The 24,912-nt window shown below is 41.7% G+C and overlaps 1 protein-coding gene across 1 annotated transcript in view; it reads right to left on the reverse strand.

Moving 5' to 3' along the window:
- Window positions 1–24,912, reverse strand: part of LOC144773949 (solute carrier organic anion transporter family member 2B1-like) — a 560,363-nt gene that overhangs the window by 98,160 nt on the left and 437,291 nt on the right. Inside the window, exon 10 of the mRNA XM_078659003.1 lies at window positions 23,695–23,854. Coding sequence (XP_078515129.1) covers window positions 23,695–23,854 — 160 coding nt within the window. The remainder of the gene's footprint in view (window positions 1–23,694; window positions 23,855–24,912) is intronic.

A 24,912-nucleotide genomic window follows, 5' to 3' on the forward strand; every position in this document is an offset into this window, starting at 1 on the left:
TTGATCCGTGTCTACTGCTTTGCCCATGTTACCTTGCAGCTTGTTGCACAGTAAGAAAGACACCATTGAGGCCACATGAGTCTGGCATACAATTGACAAACCAGTATTGTTAGTCCATAATGTTGCACTTGTTGCCATGTGATGACTGCTAAAAACTGGCATAGTTGTATTCACTGTCTAACGTGCAACATTTTTCTCATAGGCAGATGAGAAGAGAAGATTGCCTTCTACGAAACAAGGGATTTGCAGAGCTTTCGAAAGATGTCTCCAACAATTCACACATTACTCTATCGTGCACTAGATGTACAAAATGTACAGTATTTAATCTTCTTCATTTTGCATGTTGGAGTAGGATGTTTCTCATTGAAATACTTCCAAGTTACAACAATACAAAGCTTGTTAATTATTACAAAAAATAAAGTTTTTCAACTTGCACGTAGACTCTGTGGTATATTTTCAGTGTCTGGGGTGCTGGGGACTGAAACGAGTGAGTGAGCAAAAGGGTCTTCTACTCTTCTTCTGTTCTGGCGTGGGTTGTGTATTAAAATCATTGGGTATATCTAACTATCTTCGTGTGGGGGTCGGGAGTGGGACAATTGGCTATGACCGAGACACTTAGGTAGGTAGACTAGACGGTCATTGGATTATGGGTTCTTCTGACTGAGTTCTGTGAGACCAGAGTGTAAGGTCCAACCTCCCTATCACCAACATCAACAACATCCTATTTTCTTTTTGTACATAGTTGTGTATGTGCAGAGAGAGAATAATAATAACCACAACAGTAGTAGAAGTATACTAACTGAACAAAAATTAGTAGGCAAACATCTGGTTGTGCATTTTTGTTGGTGGGAATTGAGAGACTGGAGATTACAGAGGACAACGCAAAAGACAGGAGTGGACACAATGGCTACAGCTATTCTATCACAGCTTTATTCAAAAGAATACCTTAACTAAAGAGTGGCCAACAGGGCAAGCTTAGCTACACACAGTCTAATAGTAGTAGCACAGAGACTCTAGGGGCAGAGGCAGTTTGAAGGAACTGAAAGTCAGGGATGGCATTGGATAGTTATGCAAAATTTGGAAAACAAATGTAAGACCAAAGAAGGTTTTGCTAACATTGAATTACGAAGGAGGATTAATAGGTTGGAAAAAATAAGGTGCGTTAAAAAGTTAGGGAAATATAATTGTTAATAATATAAGCACTGTAGGACTTACTGGGGCCAGCAGCAGGATCCGGGGTAGAGGAGCGCTCCTCCTGTGGTTGTCCCGCCAACTCGGACCCCGTCTTCTTCTTGCCCTTGGGTGGTGCTGATCATGTAAGAAATAATAAAGAAAGACAAGCATTAAGTGCTGTGAAACAAATACCTCATTCAAAAATCCTCTCAAACATTTTAGGGAACAACAATTCCAATAAAATTGACTTCGAAGTATAAATGACTACTGGCTTGCAAGATCCACAGACCGTCTACTTATAGAACACTAATCAAATGTGCCATAAACATTCTGATTGCAGAATACTAACGAAGCCAGTATCACCTGACCTACACCACCTATTCAAGAATGCAGATGGGCCAATTGGTCAGTAAGTCGGCATTTCAATTTTATTTTTACCCGCAAACATTACTTATTCATCCAAGAATTATACACAATACTTGTACTACTATAATATATATTAAATTATTAATATTACTAGCTACTCACCAATCCCCCCGACTTCAACACCTATCAGGTCCAACAGGTCCTGCTCCCTGTCTAGAATGTCTGCCCACCGGTGGGCCAGCTGCTGGTGGGTGCGCTGGGTTTCTCAGCGACAGTAGACTGCCCGGCGCACCTTCGCCCACCGGCGGTGATGCTCCTCTGGCAGGCAACCAGACCCTGACCTGCCGCCTGCTGCCAAGGTCAAGGGGAGGTGGCGCTGGATGAAAAAAACCAGGGCGGCCACCTCCGCCTCCCCGAAAAGATTCCGGGCCTTCACCCGTGATGGGTGCATTCTGCCGCAAGGCAGCCGGCTCTTGGGCGCAGGCGCCTTGCCCTTCGAGCCGGTTCTGCTGCTCCCCTTTGCCATGGTTCTGGGGTGGAGGTGGAGAGGGGGAAGAAGTAGGAGCTTAAATAAAGAAATAAAATAAAACAGTAAAAAAGCTAAAAAAAGGTGGAAAAGTAGAAATAAAATGCAAAATATAAACTTAGGGACAGAGAGAGATAGATGATAAGTAAAAAAAGTAAGAAAAACTGTGAAAAGAGGTAAGGATTGAAGAGATATAAGGTGGATAGAAAACTAGGCCCAGAACCATAGCATAGAGTGTGAAAAACAAGATGGCCGCGCCCATCGCGATCACGTGGGTAAGTTCGCGTGAGATTTCACGCAAACACGCACTTTGTCAGTGTAAACAAGTAGTTGTGTTCCTGAACAAGACGTGCACCGCGCGAACGCGTTATTCGCGACCCGGAAGAGGAAATAGGGGGTGCGGGAGGGCGGGACAATTGAAAAACAAGATGGCCGCGCCCATAGCCCAACCACATGGGTAAGGTCGCACGCTACAATTCCCCGAACACGCAGACAGCGCCCCGACCACGCACTACGCGCTCCCGAGCAAGAAAAACGGCTCGCGAACGGGACCAGCAAAGCTACTACGCATGCTCGCGAAGCTCGCGTAGTGCGAGAACGTCTTCGCGTAGCTTCGCGTAGCGCGACTACGCGTACTACGCCCACCTCTCCTTGACTAATTCTTACCTTGCATTATTGCAAATTTTAATTTTGTTGATGTGGTTCCAAAAGCGGCCTGGTTTGTATCCTGTAACATTTGGAAAATCTTTAGCCATACTTTTTGCTCTCAGACGTTCTTTTCTTCCCATGTTTTTGTGTGCTCGCGAAATTTGTTAATGGTCTCTGCTATGTTTGCTGTGGGATTGAGTTTGCGGGCATGGAGATACCTCCTGAGTGCACTTTTGTATTGCAAGTGTGATCTCTCCTTGAGATTATTCCTTGGTTGCTGCGGCATGCAGCTGGGATGTAGTAGGGAGGCCCTTAGGTTGCCTATAAGTCTATCCCAAGCTTGGGATATATACAGTTGGAAATTAGTGTTAGCTTTGGGGGTTTTCTGCCTCCACTTGATTCTCCTTACAAGCTTGCTGTTTCAATCCCTGTTGATGAGCCCTTTTACTTTTGTACGTGAAAGGTGCTGCTAGTTATAAGGTGACATTCAAGGAGCTGTGGTCACTTTCTGGCCTGGTGGTGATCTCAGAATTGACAAGACAACCTGATATGGTCTCTGCCAAAGATATAGTCAATGGTGAGATTCTCTTTAAAGTGGGGGAAACTAATGATGGGGTGCTTGCACCTCAAATTGTTGTTGTGCGGAAATCAACTTAAGAGTTATGCTGTTGTCCTTCATCTTTTCCCATTCTTTAGAGTTTGCTGAAGGATTGCATGAATTCCCCAGCCCTTGATGTTAAGTCTCTCTTCAACAGGATTTCATGGGTAGGAAACCCCATGAAGAGCTCTTCCAAACTGTCAAGATTTTTGGAAAGTAATGTAACAGTTTAAGAGCAGCAGAGGTGTTTTTAAAGCTTGCAGGACTGTGAAGTTGAGTTTAATTGGAATGTCCTGTATTTTAGACATGTGTTTAATAAAGATGCACAGTCCCCCCAATTATTATTATTATTTATTATTTATCGCATTTCTATGGCGCAACAGCTACCCTGAGGGTTTCCCGGCGCCCTGGATCAGCATTTGTAGTAGACGTCTTATGGCCGTTATAGCCAGGCTTTCACTCCTTTACGGAATCGAAGGTAACAAGGTTCCAGTCTGAGATGGATAGGGAGTGAATTCCAAAGTACCGGTGCTAGGTACGAGAAGGAGCGACCTCCTAGTCGAGCTCTCTTTACCCTGGGCAAGATACATTTAGCTTGCCCTGCTGAGCGTAGATTTCTTGAGGGAAGGTAATTACTAACCAATTTACATAGGTACTTAGGAGCTTTTCCTGCATTTATTCTGTACATAGAGCACAGAGCTTTAAACTTTACTCTGCTGGAGATCCTCAGCCAGTGTAAGTTTTTGAGATGTTCCGTCATCCTTGTTCTCCCTGGGAGATTCAGGAGTATTCTTGCGGCGGAATTTTGTACCACTTGTAATTGGTTTAGTGTTCTATTTGTGGTTCCAAGAAATAGGACGTTACCGTAATCTAAACGCGACATTATTAATGCCTGGATGACAGTCCTTTGTGCTCCCTCCGGTAATTGCCATACAATTTTTCTAAGCCATTTAAGGATAAGAAGGCATGTGGAGGCCGTTTTGGCAATGTGTATCTGCATGGTCATGTTGTCATCGATAATTATCCCTAAATTCCTTACATGTTGGACTGCAGTTGGAGGGTCGCCCATCTCGTCAGGCCAGTGTGTTGGGTTCCAGAGATTCTTTTGATTGCCGAATATTAGTAATTCGGTTTTGTCTCCGTTCATTTTTAATTTGTTCGTCTGGAGCCAAGTGGCCATTTTAAGTAATCCAGCACGAAGGGGAGAAACAGTGTTTTTGTCTGGGGTGGAAAGGGAGAACACCAGTTGCGTGTCGTCAGCGTAGGAATAAATGGTGAGTCCCATTTCTTCCGCAATTTCTGCTAGAGGGGTGACATATATATTGAATAGAAGGGGGCTTAATATAGAGCCCTGGGGTACACCATAGGGAGATGAGTGTATCTCAGATCGATTATTTTTAGAGAAGACTTGATAAGTGCGTTGCCAGAGAAATTATTCCAGCCATTTCAATGCCTTCCCTTTTATTCCAATATCTTCTACTCGTTTGATTAAGATATCATGGCAAATGGTGTCAAAAGCGGCACTCAAATCCAAAAGGATGAGTGCCGACGTGCCTCCTCCATCAAGTTCTTGGCGGATGATTTCTGTCACCCCGAGTAGGGTAGACTCTGTAGAGTGCCCTATTCTAAAACCCGATTGGGAGGGATGTAGGAGATCATTCTCATTAATGAAATCTGACAATTGCCTATTGACGTGTTTCTCTATATTTTAGACAGTATAGGTAGTAGAGAAACAGGGCGGAAATTGGAGAGCACCTCCGGATCACTGTTGGTCTTTTTTAGTAAGGGGACCACCATAGCGTGTTTCCATTCTTTCGGTAATGCGGCTTCTTGTAGGGAGGCATTTAACAGTGCCCTGAGTACCTCATGTGTGGGCGTATCAAGCTGTTTGAGGACATGTACAGGCAAGGGGTCTAAGGGTGAACCTGATTTAATACTGTTCAGGGTAATTTTGAACGTCTGCGTATCTATTGGTATCCATGTTCTAATTTCTTGTCTAACGGGAACACTTTGTTGGTCCTCTATGAGGGTTGTAGATGGGGGCTTTCCTCTAACTTCTTTCTTTGGTGAGAAGTTATCGTAAATTGTGTTTATTTTATCATGGAAGAAGGTAGCTATTTTATTACATTGGGTGGTAGATAGAGAGGGCGGTTCTGGTATAGCTGTCTCTCCTGCTAAATTCTTTAGGACCTTGAATAGCGTCCCTGGATGACTCTGGGCTTCTAAGATTTTGTTTTTAGTGAAATTTCCCCTAGCTATTTTGCAGGATAGATGATATGCCTTGAGTGCTATCTTATACTTTTCTTTATTGTCAGGCTTATAATCTTTTCTCCATGACCTTTCTAGTCTCTTACATAAACTTTTTTCTGTTTTTAGTGTATCTGAGAACCAAGGTGCAGGGGAGCAACAAGATTTTTGTTTGCTTTTAGTTGGAGGAACAACCGTCAACGCCGCGTTTGCTAGCCAGTTATTGATTTCAATATGGTCCTTCGTTGTAATGTCTTCTATTTCACGACCCTGTTTGGACTTGGATAGCTGGGCCTCCAGATCAGGCATCCGCAGTTTCCTCCAGTTTCTGACCCACATATCTGTCTTATGTTGGTTTCTATGCGCTGGAGCCCAGATGGTGAATTTGCTCAAGTGATGATCGGACCATATAATGGGTACTGTCGAGTCCCATTTGATACGATCAAAGTTGGCGAATATGGGGTCCAATAAGTGGCCTGCTTGGTGGGAGGGGCCAGAGTTCCATAATTGAATATTTAGTGCTTCCAAGTCTGATATAAGGTTTGCCGTAATTGGGCATTTGAGATTTTCTAGATGTAAGTTTAGGTCGCCCAATATGGTAAACATAGATGCTTCAAGTACCATAGGGGCTATAAGATCAGGAAGAGCCGCCGCCCATTCCCTAGCCGCCCCAGGAGGGCGATATATCAGTAGTCCGGTCAGTGTGAATTGTCAATAGGTGTCCAAAGAGGTTGGTGAGTGAAGCCAGCCTAAATATTTCATAGAATCCATGTATCGCTGATGGAGTCAGAGTCCATGTCTCTTGTAGGCAAAGGAAGTCACCTTAATGCAGGTAGGCAAGCACATGTTTGCTTGACCTAGTTGTCCTAATGCCAGCCATGTTACAGGTTATAATTGTAAGCTTGGATGCTGTCATCGCCTCTTGTGATTGATTCTGTACCCAGGTAGGAGTGCTAGGGGTACAGCTTTTGGCTCCCGCTGTGGTGAATGGCTGAAGTATAGCTCGCATTTAAACATCTGATCAGTACTTTGTACTTTGTGATTTTTACTTTGCAGAGATATATGTATGTACACGGTTACCTTTGCCAGTGAACTTATTATTAACTAGCCATCCAGCTCTTCATACATCTTTGATTTGCTCTGATATTATCGCATACAGGTAAGGAGAGACATAACCCTTGCAACACTGTGTGTACCCCAGTATTACATGCCAGGTCCTATATATCTGTTTTCTATTCTATGCAGACCTTTTTAAACGTGCGGTTGATCCTGCTCTTAAACATTAGTAGCTGCGTCCCTCTCATATCAGGTATAGATATGTGCTGACAGATATTTGACACGCCAAATTATTAGCATTTGTTTATAGGAATAAGTGTATGATTAATATATAATTACTTTTGCAGATATTTTTCTTCTTGAGGCCTAGTTCCATTTTTAATTGGGACATCATCGATCTCTTGTCTTCTTGCAATTGATCTTGTTTTTATCAGGTACTTGTTCTACTTACCAAAAAATCATTTACTACTTTCTATGCGTGTTAAGAGGTAACATGTATTTAGCTCAGCATGCACGCTTATGTCGTTGTTCTTTTTATTTTCTCGGTCTCCATAGATAGACATTAGTCAGATTTTCAAGATTTGTCACATTGATATACAGTCTGTTGGCTGTATAGGTAAGATTCCATATTCGGGCTTTCTTAAATTCTTGGTTGCCACCACTCTTTTTTCAATCTTTACACGATTTTCTGATCGTTTCTTTCATAAGTTTATCTGTATATATCTAAATCTGAACACACATTCAATCTACTTCTACTGGTTTTCTTTTCACTTGGGTGATTTTTGGTAATGGTATCTCTCTGAAATATCTCTATAGTGAAATCACAAGTTAAAGTGGAAATTCTTAATTTCTTGCACCATCAATTGCTGCCTCATGTACTGTTATTATTATTGGAATGTATCTATATAAATTACTAGCAGCCCGTCCCGACGTTGTGCGAGTATGAAATAGAATGTGTGCAATGTGTGTATTTGGCAAGGGCAATTTATTTTATAATCTCGCGGTAGACAACAATTTTTGTTTCATTAGAATAGGGACAGAGAAGGCCCAGCTGCAGCCCTGGTTGATTTTAGCAGGAGCGTGTAATTGGTGTAGTGATCTGCCGCCTGAGCCGGGCTACAGCCCTGGTTGATGTTAGCAGGCGCGTGTAATGTCATTGAATGAGAGAGTTATTAGCCGCGGGTAAATCCGTTTAATGAGAGAGTTGAGTGACAGCGAGTAGGAGAGGCTGCAGTAATTGTCCCCGCAGACACGCTCATTTGCGTGTTCCCCGGCTTGAGGCCCAGATGCAGGCCTGTTTGAGGGGAAACACGCTTGAGGGGGTTGATGTTATCAGGCGCGTGTAATTAGTGTCCTGATCCGCCGCCTGAGCCCGGCTAGAGCACTGGTTGATGGTAGCAGGCGCGTGTAATTTCGTTGAATGAGAGAGTTCAGTAACAGCGCGCAGGGAAGGTTGCAGTAACGTTACTTACCAGGCCTCCAGGTGAACGCGTTTGTCACGCCCCCAGCACACGGCCACAGCAGACGATCTTCTGATGAATGTACGACCCACATGGCATGAAGGGCGGAAGGTAGCACACGCCCCAGCGTTTCTCACGCCCCCAGTGTGCCCCTTGATGCGGCGCAATTGCGTTCACATGGCATGAAGGCAGGACACACGCCCCCAGCGTTTCTCACGGCACCCAGCGTGTCATGCCCCCAGCATGCTCCTTGATAGTGCGCAGCAACGTAATTGGCTCTTGTATGTATGACTCACATGGCATGAAGGGCGGACACACGCCCCCAGGGTTTGTCACGCCCCCAGCGTTTGTCACGCCTCCAGCACACGCCCACAGCCCACGATGTGATGGCCGTACAACACGCCCCAGCGTTAGTCACGCCCCCAGCCCACGCCCACAGCACAACGCAGACACGCCCACAAGGGACTACTTTGCTGGCACGGTTCTTTTACCTTTAAAATGTATAGAGGAGTTGGCCTAACGGCTAAGGCTCTTGACCTCGGACCTGGGGATCTGGGTTCGAGTCTTGGTAAGGACGCCAAACACCCTGTCATTCTGGGCAAATCACTTAAACTCCCTGTGCCTAATAAAAATTAATGTGTGCCCTCATGTAACGTAACTGGTGCTATGTAAAGCACTCTGATACCTGATTCAGTTCGGGTCAAGTTCGCGCTATATAAAACTCTGCAAAAATAAATAAATAAATAAATAAAAATATGCTGGCCGTCTGCATAGCCTATGTCCTTCTGCTGCAACTGCCCTTTCCAACGCTGTATTGGGTGTTGTGATTGGTGCTGTGGTTACTGAGATTACCCACCTCAAAGGTTTGGGCTCTCTCTTTATAATATTAGTATGGATATATTGTTTTTAGAACATCTTGGTGCTCTCCTGAAGAAGGCGGTTCAACGCCGAAACGCGCGTAGAGACTGTCACTGTTTCTACTTATATTGTTGAACATCTTTGTCAGACTTTTGTTTATGTAAATTTATATGTTTTTAAAAAAAAAATGTGTTAAGAGCCATACTGTGGCTGGATTAAGTTGTAATTCTTATACTGTCTTTTTTATATGATCATCTTTGTTTTTTATGTCCCTTTTTAATACTAAAAATATTTTTTTTATTTTTACTGTAATTGTATTGTTTGTTTGTATATTGAGGCTGTTGTCCATCCATTTGCAAGTGCAACCTGATTTCAGACAGGTTTTTTGTGGCCTAGGAAAAATTCTCATGAATACTATTGTTGCCCTGTCCTAGACACTGTATCTAGATTCAGGGGGTCCCTTTTTTATATTGGAATGGCTGAACATTCCCCAGTCATTTTGTTTATTGCTTCTTGTGGCGCAGCACACCTTCCTTTCGTTTTGGATGTATGATACTATTAAGGAGGTTGCGGCTCGGCCACCCTTGAAAATCAGCCATGATTACCACCAGATGCACCCTTCAGTATGCTTCTATTTGTTCGTGGTTGCTCTAGGGGTAGCAGCACATAGGGATATTTTGGTGGATACAACTTTACTGGCTTTATTCCCCAGTCTTCGAGTTACCTGGCCTGATGTCAGCTGGTTGATGATTATTGTAGTCAGAGAGAGGCTATGTACTTGTAAAGTTGTGTGCAAGGCCATTAGGCAGCCGTTCATGGTAATATTTGCTGACATCGAGAAAGGTCGCCACCATGGTCAGATTCAATGTTGTCGCAGTGAGCACTTGTCCCAGTTGCAAGTCGTTGGTTGATTCAGTTTGTTGACAATCTGACTGAGCAGGACCGTTGGACATCCCACCATTTTAATGTCTGCTGACATTGAGTAAGGGTGCTGCTGCGGTTGGGTTTGGAGGTGCCACATTGAATTCTAGGCTATGTAGTGACCTGTTTGATCAATGGATGTGTGAGCAGTCTGGATTTGTGCCTGTGCCTGCTGTTGTAGGCAGCTGAAACTATTAAGCCTTCCACAGGTGCCTTTAGATTAACTTTGTTCGGCAGTGGGACCTTATTTTGTTGCACATTCAATGAAGTACTGGCTGATGGCTGATGGGCCCATTGTCAGTCTGGCCAAGATTGACTCAGTAGGGTCATTGCTTTGTATTGCTTCTCAGAAGCTCCCCTTTGGTTACATGCATTCTGGGGCATTCGTATTTGACTTAGTTTGTAGGTCAAATCCTGGAAAAAACGTGGTAGGCCCAAAGCCTGGGTGTGGCGCTGGAGTATTGGCTACTCCTAAGGTCAGGGATCTCCTATTTAAGATGCACTACTTCTTGGACTGTTTTTTCAGTTTCTTTTTCAACCTTCACAAGAGAGTGGTGTTTACTGGAGAGGGTGATCCGGCTGAATTAGCAGAAGGCACCTGTGCTGCTTTGAGTCCTTATTCGTCTTTGTTCATCGGGCTCAAAGAGGCTTGTCTTCTGTGGCATGAAGGGAGAGATTAAGCAGTGTGAGCGGGGATTGGATGAGGGTCATGTGGTAGACTGTGTCGAATTCTGCTGAAAGGTCCAGGAGAAGGAGAGGCACCATGTCACCTTTGTCTGTGATGAGGGCTGTCTCAGTCAACATCATCAATATTATTCGCTCATTACGACCATCAAAGTACATAGGCATACAGTACATTAAAAAAACAATAACACAAAAACATTGATGTGTTACATTTTGCAGCCTATATTGATGACAGTGAAATATGGCAACCCTCTATAGTCATTGTTATCAACAGGAAATGGGCTGATAAAAACCTTCTCAGTAGATTAAACCAGATAGAAGTACATACAAAAACTTTTGCCTGTAAAATAATAACACAAAATACATAGAAATTGATTTAAAAAGAAAATAATACTGAGCTCCGTTATATTTGGAATGAGCCAATTTGTCAAATTCTTAATCTTAAGCAGCAAATAATCGTACGTAATGTTTTATAGAAAACCATGGGACCTACATATGAAAACCACTAGAGGGAAAGGAACTTGAAGGGTGTTTAAAGTGCTAGTGCATAATGTGCAAAAATACAGTAAAACATATGTGTTTGTATATACAGTATATACAGTATAGGTATTGATTGGAGATTTTCAAGTTTGAAGACTCTATTATTGCACTACAAGAACCTCCAAATATGGTTGGCACTTAAAACTGCGTATTGTGGTATAACATAGTTCATTCAATCATGGTTCACCTAGGCTGAAACCTTGAGAAGTTCAATACACAAGTACCATGGGCAGGATGTCAATAGATTAATCAAAAACTCCTGTGCTTATTTTGTATTTAAAAAGTCAAAATGGACTATTAACTATTGAAGGTAAGATTGGAGCAAGATCCAAGAGTCTGCTTTAATCGTTTTTTTAATGCCAACCTCCTCAAGAACCCCATTGTCCCCAAAAATGTAGCCACTGCGCATACTACTACTGGTTTTGTGCCAGTTTGAAGGATGCGCAATGCTTCTTGATGACATCGGCTTCCCAATAGTCTACAGGCAGGGGCTAATCATTTAAGTCTTGCACTTTTGTATAGTTGACATACAAAGAAGATGTCTTTAGTCGTCTCTTCAGTCTCAGAGCAGCATGGACAGTGGCGTGATGTAGCCAAAGAGCCCCTGTGAGCAATATCAAAGGGGCGACAGTCAAACAAATATTGGATGTTTAGCTTTCTCTCTTGTGGGATAGTAATAAACTCCATGTATTGCTCATACACGCCAAGCAACTTAAACTCCAGAAATGCTAACGTTAAGCGGCCTCCTTGAGTATGTGTGATGACTCTCTCTGCCACCCAATTCCAATAATAGGTCTGAACCCACTCTCTGCTGGGTAGAGTGCTGCTATCTGTCACTTCCCATAGGTTTCTCAAGCCTTATACAGAGAACAATTTCTGGATATTTTTGTACCAGACAATTTTTTTAAAGCGATAAAGTTTGAGGACATCGTTAAGGGCGGTTGCATAGTGGATAAGCTCAGGTGTTTGTTTTAAGCGGAGCCAAAAGAGAAGTGGTTGAAGCCTCACCTTATCCACTATTGTAGTTCTGCCATGAGGTTGTCTCAGTCTTTTGATTGTGTCTGAATCCTGATAGGGAAGTGTCCAGGAAGTGGTTTGTATTGAGGTGACTGGCCAGATGCAAGATGAAGAGTTTCTCTAGAACGTTGGGCAGATAGGAGAGGAAGGAAATGGGTTTGTAATTGGTCAGTGTCTAGAGGTCTAGCAAGTGTTTCTACAGAAGTGGTTTGATGGTGGTGAGTTTTGAGGAGTCAGGGTAGGTGGTGCTAAAGGAGAGGTGTTGAGTATGGGATGAGGGATGTGCAGATGGGTTCCTATACACTAATTCCTATTTGATTCCATTCTAGTGTACAAACGTTTTTCATTTGTCTCAGACAGACCTGTCAGCCAGGAGTTTACACTGTTGTACCAACAGAATACCCACAGCCCCACCCTTAATATTCTGCTGAACTCAGAGGAGTAATCCCTGCCCATTTAGTTCGACCTGTCAATTAAACTGATCTATTCTGTAGCGCATGGAATGAAGTTCACACCTTTGTCACACTTCATTCAAGCAAAGTACAGGCTGGCCAGATGTAAGAGGCTAATGTATATTACCCTCATTAACACTCTGGCAGGGAAAATATAACTTCTAAAACTTAGTTTCCTTTAATAATTATTAAAAACATACTTGAAGAGGTTTTTCCAAGTATCTTACATATTAGTTGTTCACACCGTCGCACCCAGAATTCTTGGGCCTCAATGGCTTGGGCATCAATTGAATATTAGTAAACCAGCATCATCTTTGACAGATTTAATCATAGAGCAGTTCTCATATGCTAAACATTGACTTCAATTTCAGCAGACACTTCATAAAGCAATGTTTAGAACTTCCTGTATAAATGTATCCACCCTTGAAATGACCCGTTTCCCGTAGAATGGACACAACAAGCCTCAATTAGAATACTTTTGTCATTTACACCATGCATGTTTAACACCATCAGAATAGCTACTAAAACTGTAGAGTTATTCAGAGATACAACATTTGTCCCTACTTTACCTCTATTGTATCCTGAGTACTTTTATACATATTCATCATCATTTCTCCCCTATTGATAAGATAAAAACCTCAAGCTTCATAATTATGCGCTCCTCAAAAGACATAACCTCAGTTTCTGCTTGACTCTTGTGCCACCAGAAAAATAACCAACAAACATCAATATTTTCTGTTTCCTATCACTAGTAGTACATATATTAGTACCCTAAGCATATTCAGATATACATATTAAGTGTTACCATGACATTAGAATTCTTCCTGTTCCATCACATAATTACCCCATAATTCATTATTATAGTTCATAAAGTCTTCTGCCCAGTGTCAAATATTCACAATTGTTCAAAGACTGTTTCTCAAGACAACTTTCCCATTACTGCTCCGAATTATAAAATGGACTTCCAACAAACTCTTCAAGAAGCAACTTTTTTTGCAGTATAAACATTCTCGATAAAAGTGGCAAGGATTCCAAGTCTTCTCAGTCAGAGAAGCCTTTAATTTTGCCATCCTTTGCAATCAAAATATGGGCTTGCTCCAGAAAGTCATAGTGCTAATCCAAATGCCTAAGCCAAGGTTGGAATGGAAGAAACTTCCTATGCTTGATGCTGGTATCCGATGAACAACCAGCAAAGAAAGAAATACAAAATCCCTCAACTAGCAGTGGGTTCTTGGGTTTCCGAGCCTCTTGCAGAATGGCTCTGGCATGCTGGTGGCACAGGGCTCAGGCAATAATTGGGCATGCGGAGGATTGGGGCTTTGAAGCCTGAACCAAAATACAATGGGCCCTTTGAAACTCCAGTAGTTCAGAGAGCTGGAGATCAAGGAGTTTCAAGAGGAGATCCCATAAAAAAAGTATTGCGCTGTGATCTAGTGTCATAGAAAGTCAATGTCTGGGGCGTGGCTTGGATGCCGCGGCAAAATGGCGGACCTGGCTTGAGCTCCGCTATCCAGCGGGACTCTTAAATCATTTAGAGCCGTTCATACGCCGCTTTCTTCTACAACAGCACTGAATTTCGCCGTTGGAACATGCGGTGGGTCACTGGACCGCGTTTCGACCTTTTTTTACCGCCTGGGCCAGTATTTTTATTTCACGGAGACTTTTCCCTCAGGAGCGACTCGAATGGTCGCCATTTTAGGCCGACTCTCTCGCGCTTTCCTTTGGAGCCCCGATGTCTCTCTTAGTGCACAGCTTACTTTAATGCTGCACCGTTGTGGGATACAAATGCCCCATAAATGCCCTCATCTTCCTGGGGCTGAATCCTCATGACTGGCTCTGCTTTACTGAGGTGCGTTTGACTGCCGTCTTCATTGCGGTTTCCGCGCCTTTTCTTCACCTTAACTGTTTTTCTTTCACCATTTTTTCGCTCAATGTTGCTGTTTCCCTGGACACTCATGGATATAGGCTGGATTTATTTGGCATTTTGGATTTGCTCATCGGCTGGGTCGCCCTGCTACCAATTCTGCGAGACCCAGAGGTATCCTCATGCTCTTTCTGGAATTTACTGAACTAATGACTATCTCGAAAGCTGCCAAACTCAAACGTCGTCTTACTTGGTCTGGACATAATATATACATCTCACAAGACGTTTCTACTGCTACTAATGCTCGTCGCAAGGAATTATTGAACCTACGACCTCAAATGAGACATCTTAATCTCCAATATGGAATTCTTCATCCTTGTCTCTGCAAGGTTACTTACAATGGGTGCTCACGTACCTTTGATGACCCTGAAAAACTCAAGCTCTTTCTCCATAGTTTTCCTACCACTGGAATGGATACGAGTGTCTAATTGTTTCTCTTCTTATTCATTGTTTCTCTTTGCTTTTTCAGAAAGGATCCTATTAGATCGTTAACCTATTTTTTCCTCCTCTTTTACTACTTGCTGTTTCTCTTTTCCTATTGTCTTCTATATGTCCTTTCTTGACTTGAGATGCTTTCTTTCTATAACCCCTATCCTTTTCTTTTCTGACTGTGGTCTGCTTTGCCGTACGTCACCATGCTCCATCTTCATTGTATTCTCTTTGTCGTACAGATCTGGCTGTGTTGCCATGATCTGTCTATCTACCTTTCCGCTCTTACTTTTCCTTCCTCTCTTTCCTCTCTCTCTCTCTTTCTGCTTTCTTTTTTATTGTAAATTATTGGTCGTTCAGTACTTCTCTTTATTCCTTATTATTAGTGTTCAATGTTTTGGAGTTAATCAGTTTTGGTTTTGTGGTTTTTTATTATGTTTTATCTCCCTGTAACTTTTTCGTTTGATGTGTTTTATTTCGTAGTCTCATCCCTGCAGTGTTCCTACTCCATGTGTTTTCCATCCTCCCAACCTTCCATTATGTGTAACCTTGTCTCGTGGAACGTCCGAGGTCTGGGGAATCCTATCAAGCGACAAAAGGTATTGTCACATTTATCTAAGCTTAATTCTCAGATTGCTTTTCTCCAAGAGACGCATTGCTCCCATGTGGAATCCTTAAAGTTAAAAAGACATTGGGTGGGTCAGGTTGTTTTTCCCCTGCTCCCAATAAGAAAGGAGGTGTTGCTATATTATTTCACAAAGCTCTGTCAGTTCAGATTCTATCTACTAAAAATGATGATGATGGACGATGGGTAATGGCTAAGATTGTGGTACAAAACAAAACATTAGTTTTATTGAATATTTATGGTCCTGTTCGCCCGGATCCTAAATTTTGGACTGATATCAAAATTCTCCTATCCTCTACTGATTGCCCAAATATTATTGTTGCTGGTGATTTCAATCAATGGTTAGACCCTTATTCTGACAGATTATCTAAATGTAAGTTCCAACCTGACAAATTTCACAAATCGTTCCAATTGGCCATTGCCTCTCGTCCGTTATATGATGTGTGGAAAACTTGTAATGCTGATTCACTTGAATATACTTTTTTCTCAAATATGCACCATACCAGGTCTAGAACTGATTACATCTTGGTTAGTAAATCTTTACTTCCCTCTATTCAGAAATCTGAAATTGGATCTATTTTTATTTCTGATCATGCCCCTGTCTATGCTACACTAGATTCTTCCCTTATCTCCTTCAAGTTTAGCCGATGGAAACTCAATACCTTCCTGTTATCTGACTCAGTTTTTACCAAAGATGTCACTGCATTTATTAATGATTTTTTTTCTTTTAATGATCCTTTAGATACCTCTATTCCTAATACATGGGATGCTTTTAAAGCTGCCCTTCGTGCCTTCGTTATTTCCTTTGTTTCTAAGAAGAAAAAGATTTCTAAAGTTCAATATGAAGATCAACTACAAAACATTAAAAAATTAGAGCATACATATTTTACTTCTAAAAACTCTACTGCCCTTCATGCCTTAATTGCAGCAAAAACGGATATTAACAAACTGGCATCTATTGAAGCTTCTAACATTTTGCTTAAAATCAAATCTAAATACCATGGTGGTCAGAACAAAGCAGGCAAAATGTTAGCAAATTATCTAAAGGTTAAGTCTGAACGCAAAACTATTGGCCCCATCCTCAATGAATCCACTAACAAACTTGTGTCATCTGATGAAGATATTGCAGACGTCTTTCACGACTACTATCGTTCTCTTTACTCAGATGATACTTTTCCCTCCGATCAGAATGTCAAATCTTTTTTTTCTGGTCTTCGTCCACCACCATCCCTTCCTGATGAATTTGCTGATTTAGAGAACGATATTACCCTTCAGGAAGTAACTACTGCCATTCGTGCTTTGAAGAAATCAAAAGCCCCTGGTCCTGATGGGCTTCCAGTAGAATTTTATTCCACTTTTCATTCCAATTTTGCCCCTAAACTCTTACAACTTTTCAACTCCTTCATTGCTGAAGCTAGAGCTTCGGGGTCTTTTATGGATGCATTAATTTGTATTATCCCTAAACCTGATAAGGGCCGCTCTTATTGTAAAAATTACCGTCCTATTTCATTAATTAATTATTATTGCAACATTTTTGCTAAGATCCTTGCTTCTCGCCTAGATAATATTATCCCCCTTTTGATTAAAACAGACCAGGTTGGATTTGTAAAAGTCAGACTAGCATCAGACAATGCTCGTATTTTCACCAACATTATTTCCCTTACCAAGAAATTTAAAGTCCCCCTTGCTGCTCTTTCTTTGGATGCCGAAAAAGCATTTGACCGAATTGATTGGCAATTCATGTTTCAGCCTCTCCAGTGGTTTGGTTTCGGACCCTCTTTCATTTCTTATATTAAAATATTATATTCCTGTCCTCGTGCTAGTATTTTTGTCAACAATCAGTTTTCTATGTTTTTTTCCTTATCTCGAGGTACGAGACAGGGTTGCCCCCTTTCTCCCTTATTATTTATTTTATGCCTTGAGCCATTCCTAGAACGTATTAGGACTAAATCCCTGATTACTGGTTTTAAACTCTCCTCCAATGAAATTAAATTATCTGCCTATGCGGATGATATTTTGATTTATATGTCTAATCCTGTGGACTCACTACCACATTTTATGAGTGAAGTCAGACTTTATTCCTCTATATCTGGTTACAAACTCAACTTATCTAAAACGGAAGTCCTGCCATTAAACTCTATTTGCTATCAATTTATGTTTAGTGATACAGAATTTACCTGGTGTCCTTCCAAAATTAAATATTTGGGTATTTGGTTTTCATCAACCCTAACAGATACTCTCAAATTTACCTTTAACAATTTGATTAAGAAACTTCAATCCCTCCTTCTTATATGGTCTCCCTTATTTCTTTCATGGTGGGGCAGATTGGATACTATTAAAATGATGATTACTCCCCATGTGTTATATACTGTTTCTATGCTGCCTGTTAAAATCCCCAATGTATATTTTTTCCGAATAAATTCTATATGTACAAAATTCCTATGGAATAATAAGCACCCTCGTATTGCTCTGCTCAAACGTACTCGACCCAAACATGAAGGTGGTGTCCGATTCCCTAACTTTAAAGCCTACCATTCAGCTTTTTTAATTAAACAATCTTTTTCATTAGCCTATGATTTCTTGGATTTGCCGGTCCCCAAATGGGTCATTTATGAGCAATCATTATTGAAATATTTTTCTTTTAAACATGTCATTTTTATGTCCAATTTTAAAATACTCACACAGTCTGATCTCTAATACCTTCTCTAAAGATTTCACCCCCTGCAATGTTTTTTATCCTCCATGGTATGGTATAATACATTTCTTAAATACAAAGGTAAATCTTTTTACTACAAATACTGGAAAGAGATGGATATCTTGTTTGTTTATCAATTTCTCCATAATTTTTCCATTATTCCCTTCCATGAATTGCAACTCCGATATCAATTACCGGATTCCTTCTCTAGTGAACACACTATCATTGTTACTGCCATACAATCCCATTTAGCTACTTTTTCCCTCCCACCTGATTTTCCCTCCACTACACCGTCTACTCCTTTATAGCCTTTATTTTCCACTCACAGACCCAAGGCTGCCCTTGTTTATACCATATTGTTATCTAATGTTTTCACTCGTTCAAAATCCACTATTGAAGTTGCTTGGGAAAATGATTTGTCTGTTTCTTTTTCTGTTATGACTTGGGAGAAATTATGGTCTAAGTTATTTAAAGTCTCTGCTGCTGCACGCATAACTCAATCTTTATATTTTGTTTATCATAGAGCGATTATTACTCCTGTTAGTATTTGCAAGTTTTCACCAAACTCCTCTCCTCTTTGCTGGTCTTGCTCAAATGTTGCAGGAACGTTAAAACATTTACTATATGATTGTTTGCGGTTTTTTCCTTTTGGAATTCAGTTTTGAATGTTTGCATGTCAATATTTAAGTTTAATACCACTTTATCATTAATACATATTTTCCTAGGATCCCTATCACCTGATATAGGTATAATACCGTCTGTTTCTAGACTGTTTGACCTTGTTATTGCTTTAGCTTTTAAGGCCATTTTATCATCCTGGAAAGATAATTCCAAGTTATCATTGCTTATTTGGTGGAACTTTATTTGCGATGAACATAGGATTGCTACTGTCTCCTCTTCCTCTGTCTCTCAAAAAATCAAATCTGATCTCCTGTGGCTTCCTTTCTCTACTTATCTTTACTCTAACTCTCCTTTATGTTGAATTCTTTTCACCTTTTATATCTTTTTTTCTGACACTTTCTTCCTTTTCTCTTTCTTTTTTCCTTTCCTTTCTTCTTTTTCTTCTCTCTTTCTTTTCTCCTACTCCACCCCCATTACCCCGCTTCCTTACAATTTTATCCTGTGTTATTCAGGCCAGATGAATTTATTCTATTCATGTTCACACTGTGTTTATTTACGGCCTATGTTCTGTATTTTGCAAAACTGCAATAACAATTTCTTGAACAAAAAAAAAAGAAAGTCAATGTCTGTGCCCCAGTAGGGCACAGCCTCATAGACAGCTTCAACTTCATCCACTCGGGTGTGGAGAATGGATACAATCTGTCTCAGTAATTTCACCTCCATTTTAGGATCAGTCTTTTTTTGTCCATGGCCATCAAGGTTGTGCCTATTTCTTCAGGAGTATGTTCATGCCTGGAGAGGATGGAGAGGAGGGAGTTGGTGCTTGGCTGGTCATGGGGCGGCTGACTGCTTACGAAAAAGTAATTGACAACCCGATGGTCTTTGTGATGTCAAATGATGCAAGGTCTAGCGTATAATCCATCTATGGAATGTCCAACATGCATTGTCTGGGTGCTGGGAAAGAGATCAATATCAGGAGCTAAAGAGTACACAGAGAAAGAGGGACCCTTGGTGTTTAGCCCACAACATGTGACTCCAGTCTCTATTGTGTAGTCCTGATACAGTACAGAACTAGAGGTAGAGGTCCCTGAACCCCACTGGTTCTGCATCTTTGAGGTATGGTGGTAGACTAGCTGTGCACCTACACAGCTTCTAGCTCAGTGCGAGAGCTCCCCTTCAGTAATCTCATTGACTCAGGTGTCAGCTATCCTTCTAGGGGAGACAGCAATCATAATAACAAAAGTGTCAGGGATCACCGCCTTGCGCCTGCATTGCCGCATAAACTACATGTCCCATGATCCTTCGGGGGAACCAAGAAGTACTTCAGCGTGGGAATCAGGTTGCCGGGTGCTTGCTATTCAGAGTCCCGAGTTCCTCGGCGTGAGAGCGGCTGCTCTGCGCGCCTGTTCACGGTTTCCTGTTTTTTTCCCTCGGCTGTGCGGTGAGTCGGGTTCGTCCTCAGAGAGAGAGAGGGCGTTCTGTTCTCGCTGACGGGAAGCCGTCTTAGCTTTCCAAGTCCAATTATCGGACCATATTTCTTGACTGTTTTCCTGTGCGTTCCTGAACGTGAACGGGGTTTTCATCTTGTTGCTGCTATACTGTTTGTCAGTAATGTGAATTACTGTTCGTGGGGGCATTTGGTGTTGCGGAACACAGTGGTGGTGGCATCCACGTGTTACCGTGAGTCCCTGATTGTTTCTGTTTTACTAACTAAGAGTGGAACGTGGTAGTGATGCAACTACGCGTTACCGCTTACCTTTTCCTGGATATGTTTGAGTGACTGTCTATTCAGAACACGTTAGTGGTCGCAACTACGTGTTACTGAAGTCGTGGTTATTCGGAATCCTCTCTATTGAAGAGGAGGAGCGGAGTGTTGTGGTTCTTGCCTCCTACACACTACCGTATCCTGTTTTACATTGTTTGTTATTGTTTTCTTTGAGGAGTTATCGCATGGATCCGAAATGTACAAGGCTACCTCTGAGCTGTCTGGGGGTATGTAGTGTTCCCATTGCTGCTGATCTCATTACGATAGGGTGAAGTCAAACTGAATACAGCCCTCATTTGTTTGAATGCTTACCTTTTTTCACATAGGAGTTCCCACAGATTGTGTTGGAGTAGTGGTTTTGGGTTCATGAGCAAAGGTCCTTACTCCATATACATACAGGTATCTATGTGCATTTATAGCGAGACTTTATGAGTGTAGCCTTGTGTCCAGTTCAGCATTTACTGAATGTGTCTTGTCTTCTTTGTTACAGGCATCCTTTCCCTGCAGACCCTTTCCTTTTCCCTTCCCTTGTTTATTATTTTAGTTTGTTATTTTTCTCCCTCGCCTAATGACTCGAACACTCTGTGTGTACATTTCAGGGTGTTGGTGACATTTGGAGGTGGAGCCATTAGTGCAGCGACTGGATCCCGTGGAGCTGAGCCTGACAAAAAGGCTAGAAGGGGACATGGTTATGGGCTGACCTACTCCTAGATCCACGCTGGATGACTGGAGACAGGAGCAGGGTGTCAGCCAAAGGGGACTGGTTTAGACTTTAATAAGAAGGAGACACAGAAGAACCCCCCAAGCCAGCCAAGATTGGGCAGGTCATAGGGCCAATGTGGGAAAATGCCTTTACATGCAGTGAGGTGGGCCCAGTACAAAAGGGCTGGTGGACGGCTGCTCATTCAGCTAGGTGGCTACAGAACAACAGTATGCTCTGTCCAGCGGGAGAAACTTCCTTCCCATTTGCTACTGGACATTGTAGGCCCCCACAGCCATCAGGTTAACTCTTTCTGACCCAGAATACACAGTTTTCGATGTTGGTATACCCATATTAATTCAACCAAGCAAAAGATTCTAATTAATTAGCCTGGGTTATAAACAGGAGAGCTACTCACAGGTAACTGAAGAGCTACCACTAGCTCTCGAGCTACTCATTGAAGAAACCTGCTTTAAGGATTCACCTTCACAAGAGTTGTGATTACTCCTTGAGATGGAAAGTTGCCCACTCCAAATACTAATCCTTTTTCATACAGGGATTGTCTACTCAAACATCCTGCCAGTGGTTAACAACTTTTCCAGGTACACAGGGTAGCATCAGTCACTGAACTTGCTGAGCTAGCAGACCAAAAGGAAACACATGATCCACTTGATTAACTACCTGTCTCCTAGTTGAAGTCGGAGCACCAAAGTGTAACACAAGCGAGACCAGATCAAAAGTAAAACACCAGATGACGGACTTGAGCACCAATGAGTATGAGCACTGAACAACTACTTCAAGCACTTTGAAGCAATGACAGCTGCCTGTGGATTGAGCTAGAGGGAGCACTGAATGAACAAATAATTGTAATTGGAGGGCTGGGAGCACTGAAAGTGTTAAGCAATCCACTTGGTGATGCCACTATGTCAGACCACATATAGTTAAGCATAGCATTTAAAAGTAACTTTCAGCAGACACCCAGATGGGAAATCTAAAGAATGTGCATGTAATTCCTACCAAGACCTTTAATGGAATATGAGCTAATTGGCAGAAGATTCCATTAGATGGTCAAATAAACCCATGGGAAACCACAAGAACATTGTTACAGTCAGTTTGATGGTGTAAAATCTTGACCTTCAAATCTAAGATAGCAAGATCTCACATAGGCTTCCAAAGAACCAAAAGAGAAGTGCCATAAATGGCCCTGGGCCTGGTATGCCCATCCTAGCACCAACTGAGCAAGCTCAAAGTGAGTCTCACACAAAAGGGGGCAAGACAAATCTTGTGCTCTCTGCAGCAGAGCCGCTCTCACGTGTAGTCCACCCACTTCAGTCCATAACACTGGCACTGTACCAGCAAAAGTCAAGTCTCGAACCACCAAGAAATTCAGAGGTGAAGCTCCTTTCCACACCCAACGGCCCGACAGAGCAAAGTGGAGCTAATCGTAGCACCTTCCTGCCACGGGGAAGAAAGGGTTACATGTATTAACCTAATTGTGATTTTCTGTGATTCGGAATTAGGTAATCACTTTTCCTAATGTATGAAATTCATAGAGTTTAATTTTGCCCTTAGGCGTTGCAAATCAAACTACCTCATTAATATTAAATAGGTAAGTCACAATTTGCGACCCCCTAGGAATCTCTAAAATCACGGGGCTGATGGCCTGCTAGGGTCAGCAGACCACCATATCTGTGATTGCGTCTCAAAAATGTATATAGGAAAATGAGTTACGTTTAAAAGAAAAAAAATTAAAGTTTTCTTTTCATGTTGTAAGAGCAGGCGATGGTCAGTGGGTCCACAGCCTGCTCTTAAAAAACGTTTTTGCCACCATTCCCAAAGGGGAAGGGGTACCTTGGGAACCCCTTCCTATTTGCGAATGGATTACCACCAACTTGAAGTTTGTGGTAATGTGTGACTGTTTTGTGGCTGCATTCATATTCACAAAACATTCCTACATACCGCTGCGAATCGGTAATTGGAAGGTACGCCCTTAATAGGCACCTTCGAAATATCGAATCGCAAACCCATATTGCGAACCTGTAACAGGTAGCTTAATCGCAAAATTGGGTTTGATACATAAGAAATTTCTTTTTTGCATTCACAAACCGGCCAATTCTGTGAATCGGTCTATATGCGAATGCAAAATAGCTGCAAGCCCATTCCCAAAAATACCTATTGCAAGTTAGTGACAAAAAGCAGCATTATATCCTTAGCTGAAGGTTTGATGATAAAAATTAGAAGAGCATATATGGTTGAAATTCAAGAGCTTTTTCTGCAATAGTAGTGCGGTTTGCATTTCTTCACGGTGATACTAACGCTCTTAAAGCAAAGACTGCAATGAGGAGGTAATGACTCACCATCAACAGGCTTTAAAAACTTGCCAACTTACCAAAACCTTATTTTCCCTGAAGTTGTATCTCACATCTTCACACCCTGCATAGCATGGAGAGATGTATTCAATGCCATCATAACCACAGATAGGATTGTAAGCTGTGTCTGAGCAGTGGCACTTGCTGTTACATTTGGAAATGTTTTGTCCAAATTCCTCACTAAGAAAAAACAGAAAGACTTTGTTTACAAATCACATCCAAATATTTAAAATGCCTCATAACCTTGACACAAAACACAGTTGTGTTTATCTGAGCATAATGTTATCAGAATATAATGGATCATTAACAAGCGAAAACAATATACAAAGAGGCGAGATTCAAGTTGGATACAGATGGGTTGCATTTTCTTTTGTAAGGTATCTACACAACGTAATGTGACATATGTAACAAAAACCTAAAATATGCAGGATCATCCCAGCATACCTCACTGCCCAAACTGGGAGGCAATACATCAGCTCAAGCACAAACTACTTTGCAGGGTTTCTTTGAGATGAAGCAATACCTACAAGAATTATTTCCAATAAACCTGGCCAGCTTTTCGTCAGTTATTCTATATGTCCCTGCTCTGATAAGGACCATTCTTCAGCTCTCAACCAGTTCTTCATAGTGGGGGTTTCTACACTCATTCATCTGATGAAAGATCTTCATCTCGCCAGCATTAGTGATTGGCTTTTTTTTATTTTATACTTATTTTGTAAGGGAATTTGCTTAGAAGGGAAGCATTCAGAGCATCTTGAATACTGAGATTGTTGGCACTCATTAACATGCCTCTCACCTGATTACAAAATCTTTTAATTTTTGGGGACTCAAATCATTTGATACCAAGCTTTGCCAATGCTTTTGATATATAGCTGCTGTGGATAAAAACGGCTTTATGGTGGCCATCTTTAAATGGGTTTGTTCAAATATTATGAGTGCATTCGAAGCCTGCCATCATGAATGCGTGCATCGCTGGTGGACATCTTTGAATGGAATTGTTCAAATATTGAAAACCTATTTCCTGGTCCCCTCCAAGTATGCTCAGAGGCAAGCTTCTTGACATAGGTAAAAACCCATTTTAAGCGGAATGTCATGCAAAAGTGCAGACGGAGAAAAAAAAATAAAAAACGAAATAAAACTTAAATAAAGTTGTGGAGGAAAAGGGGCAACAAGCACGGAGAGGCACAAGAGCAATAAAGGAGCTGGAGAATGTTTTTTTTTTTAGTTTTATATAGCAT

This window comes from Lissotriton helveticus, chromosome 8 (genome assembly GCF_964261635.1).
Source record: "Lissotriton helveticus chromosome 8, aLisHel1.1, whole genome shotgun sequence".
In the NCBI taxonomy this organism is placed as follows: Eukaryota; Metazoa; Chordata; class Amphibia; order Caudata; family Salamandridae; genus Lissotriton; species Lissotriton helveticus.